Source organism: Heterodontus francisci, chromosome 27, assembly GCF_036365525.1.
Source record: "Heterodontus francisci isolate sHetFra1 chromosome 27, sHetFra1.hap1, whole genome shotgun sequence".
In the NCBI taxonomy this organism is placed as follows: domain Eukaryota; kingdom Metazoa; phylum Chordata; class Chondrichthyes; order Heterodontiformes; family Heterodontidae; genus Heterodontus; species Heterodontus francisci.
Window position 1 is genome coordinate 5,350,556 of NC_090397.1, and position 15,193 is coordinate 5,365,748.

Consider the following 15,193-nt stretch of genomic DNA (forward strand, 5'->3'; position numbering starts at 1 on the left):
ATTTCCCACACTCTCTTGGCCAGTCTGGACATAGCAGTGGAAGCCTTTCCCATGCGCTTGTTGATTTCTGCATCTAGAGACAGGTTGCTGGTGATAGTTGAGCCTAGGTAGGTGAACTCTTGAACCACTTCCAGAGTGTGGTTGCCGATATTGATGGATGGAGCATTTCTGACATCCTGTCCCATGATGTTCGTTTTCTTGAGGCTGATGGTTAGGCCAAATTCATTGCAGGCAGCCGCAATCCTTTCGATGAGACTCTGCAGACACTCTTCAGTGTGAGATGTTAAAGCAGCATAGTCAGCAAAGAGGAGTTCCCTGATGAGGACTTTCTGTACTTTGGTCCTTGCTCTAAGACGGGCAAGGTTGAACAACCTGCCACCTGATCTTGTGTGGAGGAAAATTCCTTCTTCTGAAGACTTGAACGCATGTGAGAGCAGCAGGGAGAAGAAGGTCCCAAACAGTGTGGGTGCGAGAACACAGCCCTGTTTCACGCCACTCAGGATAGGAAAGGGGTCTGATGAGGCGCCGCTATGCTGAATTGTGCCTTTCATATTGTCATGGAATGAGGTGATGATACTTAGTAGCTTTGGTGGACATCTGATCTTTTCTAGTAGTCTGAAGAGATCATGTCTGCTGACGAGCTCAAAGGCTTTGGTGAGATCAATGAAAGCAATGTAGAGGGGCATCTGTTGTTCGCGGCATTTCTCTTGTAGCTGACGAAGGGAGAACAGAATGTCAATGGTGGATCTCTCTGCTCGAAAGCCACACTGTGCCTCAGGGTAGACACGCTCAGCCAGCTTCTGTAGCCTGTTTAAAATGACTCGAGCGAAGACTTTCCCCACTATGCTGAGCAGGGAGATTCACGGTAGTTGTTGCAGTCACCGTGGTCACCCTTGTTCTTATAGAGAGTGATGATATTGGCATCGCGCATATATTACAATCAGTGCTCAATTAATCAGATCTCGAGGATAAAGTTAAAATTAATCAATAGGGGATAGTAACACTTAAGCATTCAGAATTTTTTAGTAAATTAAAATCTAAGGTTTTTAGGTCATAGAAGTAAAAACATTTCCATTAACCTCCCTATAAGTGACATCAGCACGAGAAGCAGCTGATCGGTGAGTAGCAGGTGAGTCTTTATATAAGTCATAAGTTTAATAGTCTTGTAAATACAGGCATGGCATGGCAGGGCAGGGTAGCCCGGACCTGTGGAGTGTACATCCTATTCTATGTGGGAACTCTAGGATGCTTCTTTTGGACTGGGTGTACACGTGTACAGGAAGTGTCATCAGCTACAGCAGCTGGAGCTCTGGGTTTCAGAGCTTGAGTAGCAACTAACATCACTGCAGTGCATGTGTGAGGCTCGCGAATAGCACGTTTACAGGTGTGGTCATCCCACGGCTTGAGGGTATGTGACTTAAAAGAGGGAATGGCTAAGTGCCAGGCAGTCAAGGTGTCCCCAGAGTCCACCTTACTCCCCAACCGGTATTCAGTTCTGTATACTAGTGATGGTTCCTCTGGGGAGTGCAGTCAGAGCCAAGTCCATGGCACCACGACTGGCTCAGCTATATAGCTGCTGGGGCGGGGCGGGTGTCAGGAAGACAATTGGGAAAGCAATAGTGATGGGGGATTCTATAGTTTGGGGTACAGCCAGGTGTTTGGGCCACAGATATTAGAGTCATAGAGTCGTACAGCATTAATTTCATATCCCTCTATGCCTTGCTCATTCAAGTACCTGTCCAGATGCCTCTTAAATGTCGCTACTGTTCCTGCCTCCACTACCTGCCCAGGCAGCTCATTCCAGATACCCACTATTCTTTGTGTGAAACATTTACCCCTTTGATCCCCTTTAAACCTCTTCCCTCTCACCTTAAATCTATGCCCTCTAGTTTTAGTCACCCCTACCATGGGAAACAGACTCTGGCTATCTACCCTATCTATGCCTCTCATAATTTTATATACCTCTATCATGTCCCCTCTCAGCCTCCTTCGCTCCAGGGAAAACAGACACAGCCTATCCAATCTCTCTTTACAACTCAAGCCCTCCAAACCAGGCAACATCCTTGTGAATCTTTTCTGCACCCTCTCTAGCTTAATCACATCTTTCCTGTAGTGTGGCGACCAGAACTGCACACAGTACTCCAAATGCAGCCTAACCAACGTGATGTACAACTGTAACATGACGTCCCAACTCTTGTACTCAATACCTCGGCCGATGAAGGCAAGCATGCCATACGCCTTCTTCACCACCCTGTCTACCTGTGTTGCCACTTTCAGGGAACATGTACTTGCACCCCAAGGTCTCTTTGCTCAACAACACTCCCCAGGGCCCTGCCATTCAATGTATATGTCCTGCCGTGGTGTAACTTCCCAAAATGCATCACTTCACACTTGGCTGCGTTAAATTCCATTTGCCAATCCCTTGCCCACTTTCCCAGTTTATCTATATCTTGTTGTAACCTTAGACAACCTTCTTCACTGTCCACTATACCACCAATTTTGGTGTCATCTGCAAACTTACTAATCACGCCCCCTACATTCACATCCAAGTCATTAATAAATATGAAAAACAACAGAGGGCCCAGCACCGATCCCTACGGCACACCACTGGTCACTGGCCTCCAATTTGAAAAACAACCCTCCACTACCACCCTCTGTCTCCTATCACCAAACCAATTTTGTATCCAATTTGCTAGCTATCCCATGTGTTCGAACCTTCTGGACCAGCCTACCATGCGGGACCTTATCAAAGGCCTTGCTAAAGTCCATGTAGACAACGTCCATCGCCCTTCCCTCGTCAATCTTCTTGGTCACCTCCTCAAAAAACTCAAATCAAATTCGTGAGACATGATTTCCCACGCACAAAGCCATGCTGACTATTCCTAATCAGACCATGCCTTTCCAAATGCATATAAATCCTGTCTCTCCGAATCCCTTCCAATAACTTTCCCACCACTGATGTAAGGCTCACCGGCCTGTAGTTCCCTGGCTTCTCCCTGCTGCCCTTCTGAAAAAAAGGCACAACATTAGCTATCCTCCAGTCTTCCGGTATCTCACCCATGGCTAACGATGATACAAAAATCTCTGCCAGGGCCCCAACAATCTCCTTCCTTGCTTCCCATAGCATCCTAGGATACACCTGATCAGGCCCTGGGGATTTATCCACCTTAATGCGCTTCAAAACCTCCAACACCTCCTCCTTTGTAATGTTGATATGCTCCAGGATATTGCTGTTTCCTCTCTTGAACTCACTAGCTTCCATGACCTTCTCCGCAGTAAATACAGACAAGAAATATTCATTTAAGACCTCGCCAATTTCCTGTGGCTCCACACATAGATTGCCACACTGATCCTTAAGGGGACTTACTCTCTCCCTAGCTATCCTTTTACTCTTTATATACTTATAGAATCTTTTAGGATTCTCCTTTATCTTATCTGCCAGGGAAATCTCATGGCCCCTTTTCGCCCTCCTAATTTCCTTCTTAAGTGCAGTACTCCTTGAGGGACTCGCTTGATCCCAGCGGCCTATACCAGACATATGCCTCCTTCTTTGTCCTGACCAGACCCTCAATATCCCTCGTCAACCAAGGTTCCCTAAACTTGCCAGCATTGCCCTTCCATCTAACAGGAACATGCCGGCCCTAAACTCTTCCTATCTCACTTTTAAAAGCCTCCCACTTGCCAGACGTCCCTTTACCTGTAAACAGCCTCTCCCATTCAACTTTTGAGAGTTCATGTCTGATGCCATCGAAATTAGCCTTCCCCCTATTTAGGACTTCAACCTGAGGACCAGTCCTATCCTTTTCCATAACTATCTTGAAGCTAATAGTTATGGTCACTGGTCCCAAAGTGCTCCCCCACTGACACATCAACCACCTGCCCATCCTCACTTCCTAAGAGGAGGTAGAGTGTAGCCCCTTCTCTGGTAGGGCCATCCACAGACTGCTTCAGAAAACTATCCTGGACACACTTAACAAATTCTTCCCCATCTGATCCCTTAGCACTAATGCAGTCCCAGTCAAGATTAGGGAAGTTAAAATCACCTACTATTACAACCCTATAATTCCTACACCTATCTGTGATTTCCCTACATATATGCTCCTCCACTTCCCTCTGACTATTGAGGGGGCCTGTAGTATAATCCCATCAAAGTGATTACCCCTTTCTTATTTCTAAGTTACTCCCCATATGGCCCCGCTGGACATTCCCCCCGGGATATCCTCTCTAAGTACTGCCGTGATGTCCTCCCTAATCAATAGTGCAACTCCCCCTCCTCTCTTACCTCCACCTCTGTCACGCCGGAAGCATCGGTACCCCGGAACATTGAGCTGCCAGTCCTGCCCATCCCTCAACCACGTTTCCGTAATAGTTATAATATCACAATCCCATGTACCGATCCATGCTCTGAGTTCATCTGCCTTACCTGTAAGGCTTCTTGCATTAAAGTAAATGCAGTTTAGCCCATCAGACCTTCCACGCTCCCTGTCCTGCCCCTGCCCGGCCTGCCTACTGGACTTGCTCGCTTTAACCTCTACATTTGCCTCAACTATCTCATTGGAGAGACTATTACTTTGGGTCCCACCCACCTGCAAGACTAGTTGAAACCCTCCCGAGTAGTACTAGCAAACCTCCCCACAAGGATATTGGTCCCCCTCCAGTTCACATGCAACTCGTCCTTCTTGTACAGGTCACCTCTGCACCAGAAGAGATCCCAATGATCCAAGTAGCTGAAGCTGTCCCTCCTACACCAGCTCTTCAGCCACGTATTCATTTGCCTTATCCTCCTATTCCTACCCTCACTAGCACGTAGCACAGGGAGTAATCCTGAGATTACAACTCTAGAGGTCCTGCTTTTTAAACCTTCTGCCTAACTCCCTATATTCACTTTGAAGGACCTCATCTCTCTTCCTGCCTATGTCGTTAGTACCAATATGGACCACGACCTCTGGCTGCTCACCCTCCCCTTTCAGAATGTCCTGCAGCCACTCTGAGACATCCTTGACCCTAGCACCAGGCAGGCAACATACCATCCTGCAGTCTCGTTTGTGACCACAGAAATGCCTATCTGCACCCCTTACGATAGAATCCCGTATCACTATAGTTCTTCCACTCCTTTCCCCCCCTGCTGTGCAGCAGAGCCCTCCATAGTGCCACGAACTTGGCTGTTGCTGCTTTCCCCTAGGAGGTCATCCCCCCCCAACAGTATCCAAGGCAGTATATCTGTTTGAGAGGGGACTCCTGCACTACCTGCCTGTGCCTACTACTCCGTCTGGTGGTCACCCATCTATTTTCTGCCTGTGCAGCCATTACCTGCAGTGTGACCACCTCACTAAACGGGCTATCCACGACGTCCTCAGCATCGCGGATACTCCACAGTGAATCCACCCACAGCTCCAGCTCCGTAATGCGGGAACCAGTAGCTGCAGCTGGATACACTTCCTGCACACATGGTCACCAGGGACACTGGAAGCATTCCTGATTTCCCACATAGCACAGGAGGAGCATATCACGGGGCTGAGCTCTCCTGCCATGACTTACCCTTAGGTTAATTAGTTATTCCCTTAATTTAAAAAAAACTAATTACACTACGGGCCTTGTTCTACCCACTCCAATCTAAAGTTCTTAAAAAGAAACTTTAGTAGTACTCACCTTGTCACCAGAGTCTTTTTTTTCAACAAAAAACAAACTTCCCCCTTTTTTAAAGATATTTAAATGCACTAACAGCTGCTACTCACCAACCAATCACCTTGCAGCTCTTCTCTGATATCACTGTTAGCTTTCTTTTCAAAAACTCCGGCGTGCTATTAATCCAGGGTGATCTGTGGCCTCCCTGGTGCCAGGAGCAAGAATGTCACTGAGTAGCTGCAGAGCACTCTGAGGGAGGAGGGTGAACAGCCAGAGGTGATGGTCCATATCAGTACCAACGAAATAGGTAAAAAAGAGGGATGAGGTCCTGCAGGCAGAGTTTAGAGAGCTAAAAAGAGAGGCTAGCAAGCAGTACCTCAAAAAGTAGTAATTTCTAGATTACTTCTGGCACCGAGCGCTACTGAGTCGAGAAATAGGAGGATAGAGCAGATGAATGTGTTGCTGGAGAGATGGTGCAGGAGGGAGAGTTTTAGATTCCTGGGATATTGGGACCAGTTCTAGGGCAGATGAGATTTGTACAGGCCTGATGAGTTGCACCTGAACAGAATTGGGACCAATGTCTTTGTGCGGTGATTTGTTAGTGCTATTGGGGAGAGCTTAAACTAACTTGGCAGTGGTGTGGGAAGCAGGAGGTAATATTAGAGAGGAAATACATGGAGCACAAAGAATTAGGAGCGATGGATAGCACTAGAGTAGGAAATAGTGAGGTATTGGCGAGGTCAGAGCGAGAGGGAATGTTAAAAGGTCTAATTTAGGTTTACTATGCATGTATGTGCACACATGGAGTGTGGTAAATAAAGTTGGTGAGCTGCAGACGCAGATAGCCACATGGGAATATGATGTGGTGGTGATAATGGAGACCTGGCCCCCCAAAAAAGGACAGGATTGGGTACTAAATGTTCCTGGATGCAAGGCGTTCAGGAAAGATAGTGAAGGAAAGAAAGGAGGAGGGACTAACAGTATTAATTAAGGAGAATATTACAGTGCTGCAGAGAGAGGATGTCCTAGAGCGGTCAAGGACAGAATCTAATTGGCTAGAGCTATGAAACAATAGAGATACCACAGGGTGTATTCAATAGGGCACCAACCAGTGGGAAAGATATAGAGGAACAAATTTGCAAGGAAATTACAGAGGTGTAAGAATTATAGAGCAGTTATAATGGGAAACTTTATCCTAATATAGACAGGTATAGTAATAGTGTGAAGGGTGGGGGAATAGTTTCTGAAGTGTGTTCAAGAGAATTTTCTATATCAATATGCTTCCAGCCCTGTGAGGGAGGAGGCATTAGTGGATCTGGTTCTGAGGAGTGAGGTGGGTCAAGTGGATCAAGTGTTAGTTGGGGTGCATTTAGGAGACAGTGATGATAGGATCACATGTTATAGGTTGTCTATGGAAAAGGACAAGGAGCAATCCAGAGTAAAAATAATTAATTGTGGGAGGGTCAACTTCAATGGTGTGATAACAGGTCTGGCCCAGGTAAATTGGAATCAAATGCATGTTTGGAAGCATCTGTGGAGAGAGCAACAGAGTTAACGTTTCAGATCTATGACCTTTATCAGAACTAGCAAAATATAGAAATGTAAAAGGTTTTGAGCAAGCGAAACAGGGTGGGTGGGGGGGGGGGGGGGGGGGGGGAGGGGGATGAGAGCAAAAGGGAAGGTCTGTGATAGGGCAGAGGGCAGGAGAGATTAAATGACAAAGATATCATTGAACATAAGGCAAAGGGGGTGGTAATAGCTGCAGTAAAAGACAAAGCATTTGTACAGAGTGTATACAGAGAGTCAGAGTGAGGTAAAAGGAGGAGAGGGGCCAATTAGGGACAAAAAAGGGGATTTATACACGGAGGGGAAAGCATGGCTGAGGTACTAAGATAAAACTTTGCATCAGTCTTTAACACGGAAGAAGATGCTGTCCAAATCATAGTGAAAGAGGAGGTAGTTGAGACATTGGATGGGCTAAAAATTGATAAAGAGGTATTAGATAGGCTTAAAGTTGATAAGTCACCAGGACCTGATAAGATGCATCCAAGTATACTGAGGGAACTAATGGTGAAAATTGTGGGGGCACTGGCCATAATCATCCAATCCTTCTTAGATACAGAAGTGGTGCCAGAGGACTGGAGAATTACCAATGTTACACCCCTTGTTCAAAAAAGGATGCAGGACAAGCCCAGCGACTATAGGGCAGTCAGTTTAACCTCAGTGGTGGGAAAACTTTTAGAAATGATAATTCGGGATAAAATTAACAATCATTTGGACAAATTAATTAAGGAAAGGCCAGCACAGTTTTGTTAAAGACAAATCATATTTAATTAACTTGATTAAGTTTTTTGATATAACAGAGAGAGTTGATGAGGGTAATTTGGTGTACATGGACTTCCAAAAGGCATTTGATAAAGTGCCACATAATAGGCTTGTCAGTAAAGTTAAAGCCCATGGAATAAAGCATGGATATAAAGTTGGCTGAGTGACAGGAAACAGAGTGGTAGTGAACATTTTTTTTTTGGCTTGGAGGAAGGTTTATAGAGGGGTTCTCCAGGACCACTAAAATAAAAGCAAAATACTGCAGATGCTGGAAATCTGAAATAAAAACAAAAAGTGCTGGAAATACTCAGCAGGTCTGAGTAAACCTGCAGACAAGGGTGGTGCTGTTGTTGTCTGGCGTACTGACCTCTACCTTGCAGAGGCTGAGCTCCAACTCTCAGACACTTCTTCCTACCTCCCCCTGGACCATGACCCCACCACTGAACATCAAGCTACTGTCCACAGGACTGTCACTGACCTAATCTCCTTCAGAGATCTTCCCTCTATAGCTTCCAACCTCATAATCCTGCAACCCTGCTTCTACCTCCTTCCCAAAATCCACAAAACAGGACTGCCCTGGCAGACCCATCGTTTCAGACTGTTCCTGCCACACTGAACTTATTTCTTCCTATCTTGACTCTATCTTTTCTCCGCTGGTCCAGTCTCTTCCCACCTACATCCGTGACTTTTCTGACACCCTACGTCATTTTGACAATTTCCAGTTTCCTGGCCCTAACTGCCTCCTCTTCACTACGGACGTCCAATCTCTCTACACCTCCATTCCCCATCAGGACAGTTTGAGGGCTCTTTGCTTCTTCCTTGAACAGAGGCCCAACCAGTCCCATCCACCATCACCCTCCTCCACTTGGGTGAACTTGCTCTCACATTGAACAATTTCTCCTTCAACTCCACTCACTTCCTTCAAGTAAAGGGTGTTGCAATGGGTAATGTATTCGCTGCTCATAATACGGTGTCCTCTACATTAGGGAGACCAAACACAGATTCGGTGACCACTTTGCGGAACACCTCCGCTCAGTCCGAAAGCATGACCCGAGCTTCCGGTCACTTGCTATTTCAACAGTCCCCCCTGCTCTCATGCCCACATCTCTGTCTTTGGCCTGCTCCAGTGTTCCAGTGAACATTAACGCAAGATTGAGGAGCAGCACCTGATCTTTTGATTAGGCACTCTGCAGCCTTGCGGACTGAACGTAGAATTCAATAACTTCAGACCATGACTGGCCTTTTTTATTAATATTTTATTTTTTTAGCCATGTGCCTGCTTTTCATGTAGACACAGCTGCTCATTATTCTATTAACAGTCTCTCTGGAGTAATGCTTTGTCTTTCACCACAAGCATTAACACACTCTTTGCCTTTTTCCCAGGACAGCTTTGTTATTTAATTCATCCTCCCCGATCAAACACCTTCCCATTTGTTCTCTCCCCCACCCCCTCCCCTTCACTTGCTTAAAACCTAATTTTTTCTAACCTTTGCCAATTCTGATGAAAGGTCACAGACCTGAAACGTTAACTTTGCTTCTCCCCCCACAGAGGGCACAAAGGGCGGCGCAGTGGTTAGCACCGCAGCCTCACAGCTCCAGGCACCCGGGTTCAATTCTGGGTACTGCCTGTGCAGAGTTTGCAAGTTCTCCCTGTGACCGCAAGGGTTTTCCCCGGGTGCTCCAGTTTCCTCCCACAGGCAAAGACTTGCAGGTGATAGGTAAATTGGCTGCTGTAAATTGCCCCTAATGTAGGTAGGTGGTAGGGAATATGGGATTCCTGTACGGTTAGTATAAATGGGTGGTTGCTGTTCGGCACAGACTCAGTGGCCCGAAGGGCCTGTTTCAGTGCTGTATCTCTAAAAGTAAAAAGAAAATGCCGCCAGACCTGCTGAGTATTCCCAGCACTTTTTGTTTTTATTTCCCCAGGACCATTGTCTGTCTTGATTAATCTTAATAACAATGACTTGGGCGTGCAGGGCACAATTTCAAAATTTGTGGATGACACAAAACTTGGAAGCATTGTGAACGGTGAGGAGGATAGTGATAAACTTCAAGAGGAAATAAATAGACTGGTGGAATGGGTGGACATGTAGCAGATGAAGTTTAATGCAGTGAAGTGTGAAGCGATTCATTTTGTTAGGTAGCATGAGGACAGACAATACAAAATAAAGAATATAATTCTAAAGAGGATGCAAGAACAGACAGCCCTGGGGTTTTTTTTTTGCACAAATCATTGAAAATGACAGGGCAGATTGAAAAAGCGGTTTATAAAGCACACGTGATCCTGGGCTTCATAAATAGGGGCATAGAGTACAAATGCAAATAGGTTTTAATAAACCTTTGTAAAACACTGGTTCAGCCTCAACTGGCATACTGTGTCCAATTCTGGACACTTTAGGAAGGATGTGAAGGCATCCGAGATGGTGCAGAAGAGATGGTGCAGAAGAACAGTCCCAGCTTCTCCAGAGAAGGTTCAGGGTTTTTGTCACCACACTTTAGGAAGGATGTGAGGGTCCTTGAGAGGGTGCAGAGGAAATTTTCCAGAATAGTTCCAGAAATAAGGGATTTTAGTTACAAGGTTAGGTTGGAGAAGCTGGGATTCTTCTCCTTGGAGCAATGGAGATTGAGGAGAGATTTGATAGAAAAGTGTACAAGAATATGACAGGTTTAGATGAGTTAGGTAAGGAAAAGCTCTTCCCATTAACTGGGTTACACTTATTGAAGTTTTTGGGAAAGAAATACTGGGGGAATATGAGTAAGAATATTTTTAAGCAGCGAGTAGTCATAACCTGAAACACCCTGCCCAAAAGGGCAGCAGAAACAGAGACAATCAATGATTTCAGAAAGGATATTGGATGGGAACTTGAAGGAAACAAACCTGCAGGCCTACAGGATCAAGTGGGGCAGTGGAACTGACTGGATTGCTCCACAGAACCGGCATGGACTCTATGGGTCGAATGGCCTCCTTCTATGCCATAAATAACTCTGACCTCCACTCACCAGCAGGATGGCCACAGGACACTCAACTTCTATGAACCCAGTCTCAACCAGTACCATCCTCCTTTGCCTGACTGAATTAGTTCTTACTTTTGTTACGAGAGTGCTACTATTTTTGTAAAATATGTTTTAAGGACTTATAGTTGAATTATGGTCATTAACGCATCTGGAAGCTTGAGGAGATACTGCACTGTGTTTTTTTTTAATTAAGTGGTCACCAGAAGGCTTCCTGGACTTGGCTTATAAACAAGCCCTTACTGCAAGGCACCTGTTTTCAGATAAATTACCAGCAGGGAGCTTGTTGTTTTGACTGGGAGAAGATGGTTACAGAGAAGTGACAGGTCAAGATTTATAGAGGTCAGGAGCCTTGACTTGTGGAATGTTTTTGGTTTTACTTTGAAATTTTAAAAAAGCTCATTTTTTGCCTGCCAAGACATTCCAGCTCATCTTTCTCTCTCGGCAAGAAACCCTGCATATGCAGTTTGTCAGTCTCCTCTTTCCTCCTGTATTTGAAAAAAATCCTGCATATTGAATATGTGGGAACTGAAACCCATTGCTGCATTTCTACTGTAAGGCCCATCTGAAGCCTCTGTTTTTAAAAATCCCTTTTATTTGTCTGGCTCGCGTGTGTGTGTGTGTGTGTGTGTGTGTGTGTGTGTGTGTGTGTGTGCGTAAAAAATAAAAAGGAACAGATATACTTCAAGATATTTATTACTGCAGCGAAGCAAAAACAAACAAAATTATCAGTTTATTACGAAACCTGGTTGATGCGTTTTATTCTGGGAGGCAGTGGCATCGTGATATTGTCACTGGACTAGTATCCCAGAGACCCAGGGTATTACTCTGGGGATATGGGTTCAAATCCCACCATAGCAGAAGGTGGAATTTGAATTTCATTAATAAATCTGGAATTAAAAGCTGGTCTAGTGGTGACCATGAAACCATTGTCGATTGTCATAAAAACCCAGACTCTTTGCCTTTGGCCCAGGACAGCTTTGTTATTTAATCACTCCTGCCCTCTGCCCCATCACACACCTTCCCCTTTGTTCTCTCCCCCACCACCATCCCCTCCCCTTCACTTGCTTAAAACCTAATTCTTTTCTAACCTTTGCCAGTTCTGATGAAAGATCACAGACCTGAAATGTTAACTTTGCTTCTCTCTCCACAGCTGCTACCAGACCCGACTACTTCCAACACTTTTTGTTTTTAATTCCAGAAGTTGGGAGTCATGCTAGCTCTTTCTAGACCTACATACTGTGCCCCTCTAACCAGCTGGTAGGAGCTGCAAGCAAGTGGACCAAGGACTTTTCTTTCATATTACAAACTAGGTGCTGCCCAATAAGGAGGTTCAGAAAGGGCCACGTGCAAAAACCTATTTGCTCAACACTCTGAGGTACTGCAAGCTAGAACAACATGCCACCTCGAAGTTGATCCTTCGACTACACACAGTTTTCAACAACTTTGTTTCAGAGATGTCATTTTATTCCAGTCATTGAACGTTAACATAATAGATCATGCAGCTTGTAAGCTTTTCATTGAAGGGACATAGCTATATACATGTGTATATATACATTCTGTGTAAACCATATGCTGAGCATAAGTGGCAAGGCACAGCATGAAGGACACAGCTGTGGAATTGCTGACCAAAAGCAAAAGGAGGGCACAGTGGCTAGCACTGCAGCCTCACAGCTCCAGCGACCCAGGTTCAATTATGGGTATTGCCTGTGCGGAGTTTGCAAGTTCTCCCTGTGACCGCGTGGGTTGCACCGGGTGCTCTGGTTTCCTCCCACAGCCAAAGACTTGCAGGTTGATAGGTAAATTGGCCATTGTAAATTGCCCCAAGTGTAGGTAGGTGGTAGGGGAATTGAAGGAAGGTGGGGATGTGGTAGGAATATGGGATTAATGTAGGATTAGTATAAATGGGTGGTTGATGGTCAGCACAGACTTGGTGGGCCGAAAGGCCTATTTCAGTGCTGTATCTCTAAATAAATAAAATACTGGAAATCTGAAATAAAAACGGATGATGCTGCTGGAAATATTCAGCCGGTTTGGCAGGATGTGTAGAGAGAGAAACAGAGTTAACCCGTCAGGTTATTGACACGAAACGTCAACTTACTTTCTCCATTGCTACAACCAGGTGGGAAGGGGTCTAGGGGTTCCCTCTCAGCCTTCACCTGGTTTAACCAGAACAGGGTTTAATTTTAGAAACACCATGTTTTTAGCTCCCCCTTAGTGAATCCTTGTTCAATTTGCCAATGGTAAGGCAAAGGAATCAAACAGGTTTCTTTAGATTTAAAGAAGAAAGGTAGAAGCTTATTCTTAAACTCTAATCCAGTTAACGACCACGAATATGTGGCGCAACCACACGAGCATGCATACGTGATAAACACACACGCATAGAGACAGAAAAAGTAGAAGAAATAAAGGGGAAAAGTTTGAGGTAATATCTGGTAGTTACAGTCCTTTGAATTCAATGTGGAGTCTTTGGTTGCCGGTAAGTCTTGCAATTCGTTGGGGCCCAGTTCACACTTCAACTTGTTCTGACGTAGGAGGCTTTTCTCTCAAAGTTTCCGTGTCTTCTGTGGGTCCGGTGGCTTGGGGAGAAAGCAAGAGCTGCTTCCTTGTTCCAGCTTCACTTGCACACGGCCTTCTTCTGAATTCAAACAGTCCTGTGGCTAGTTCAAAAAACCTAGACCAGCCAGTTAGTCATGTGACCAGTTGGTTTAACCTGTCCTGGCTTTGTGGATTGTATTATCTTAGCAGGCTCTGGAATGCGCTTCCTTACACCGTCAATGTCTGGTGATCAAAATCCACTTGGGTTAATTGGAAATAATCCTTTGTCTCCACAAGCAGCGTCTCTTAGTATGAAAATATCCTTCCAGCCCAGTGTCTGGTGATCTTCAAACAAGTCATTTCTTCCCTCTAACAACAGTTTAAAATCAATGTTCATAAGACAAAATTAATATGCCTCATTCTTGGCAGATAGGGGTCTGCATGACACTATTCACAGATGCTGTCTGATCAAATGACTTAATCATCCTTATGTTCCAGAACTAACCATTCCCCTCGCCAAGCTGTTCCAATGCAACTACAACACTGGCACTGACAATGTAGAAAATTATCCAAGTTATGTCTTGTCCACAAAAAGCAGGACAAATCCAATTCAGCCAATTATCACCCCATCAATCTACTCTTAAATCATTAGCAAAGCAATGGAAGTTGTCTTTGATGATGCTATTAAGCGGTACTTACGAATAACCTGCTCACTGATACTTAGTTTGGGTTCTGCTAGGACCACTCAGCACCAGACCTCATTGATCCATACTTGGACCAAGGGTGTAAAGAGCTGCATTCTTGAGGTGAGGTGAGAATGATTGCCCTTGACACCAAGGCAACATTGACCGATTGAGTTATCAAGGAATCCAAGCAAAACTGAAGTCAATGGGAATCAAGAGGAAAACTCTCTGCTGGTTGGAGTCATACCTAGTACAACACAGGCACATGGTTGTGGTTGTTGGAGGCCTATCATCTCAGTCCCAGGATATCACAAGAGTTCCTCAGGGTTGTGTCCTCAGCCCAACCATCTTCAGCTGTTTTATCAATGACTTTACCTCCATAAGGTCAGAAGAGGGGACGTTCACTGATGGTACCATTTGCAACTCCTCAGATAATGAAGCTGTCCATGCCTGTATGCAGCAAGACCTGGACAACATTCAGGCTTGGACTGATAAGTGGCAAGTAACATCGTGTCACGCAAGGACTAGACAATTACCATTTCCAACAGAAAAAAAAAATCTAACCATCTCCCCTTGATAATGAACAGCATTACCATTGCTGAATCCCCACCATTAACATCTTAGGGGACACCATTAACCAGAAACATATCTGGACCAGCCACAAAGATTATGACTACAAAAGCAGGTCAAAGGTTGGGAATTCTGTGGCAGGTATCTCACCCCCAGACTCCTCAAAGCCTATCCATTGTCTACAAGGCACAATTTAGAAGTGTGATGGAATATTCTCCACTTGCATGGATGAGTGTAGCCCCAGCAACAATCAAGCAGCTCGATACCGTCCAGGACAAAAGCAGCCCACTTGAGAGGCGCCCCATTCACCACCTTAAACATTCACTCCCTCCACCACAGGCGCAAGGTGGCTGTAATGTGTGCTATCTACAAGATACACAGCAACAAAAGCCAAGGCTCCTTCGATTGCACCTTCCAAACTTGCAACCTCTACTACCTAG

The 15,193-nt window shown here is 45.2% G+C and overlaps 1 protein-coding gene across 1 annotated transcript in view; it reads left to right on the plus strand.

The window, feature by feature from the left end:
• LOC137384864 (trichohyalin-like) overlaps positions 1 to 14,144 on the plus strand; it is a 38,671-nt gene extending 24,527 nt beyond the window's left edge. Inside the window, exons 18-20 of the mRNA XM_068059466.1 lie at positions 6,913 to 7,112; positions 9,877 to 9,978; positions 13,999 to 14,144. Of these exons, the coding sequence (XP_067915567.1) occupies positions 6,913 to 7,112; positions 9,877 to 9,978; positions 13,999 to 14,144 (448 nt within the window). The remainder of the gene's footprint in view (positions 1 to 6,912; positions 7,113 to 9,876; positions 9,979 to 13,998) is intronic.
• The last annotated feature ends 1,049 nt before the right edge of the window (positions 14,145 to 15,193 follow it).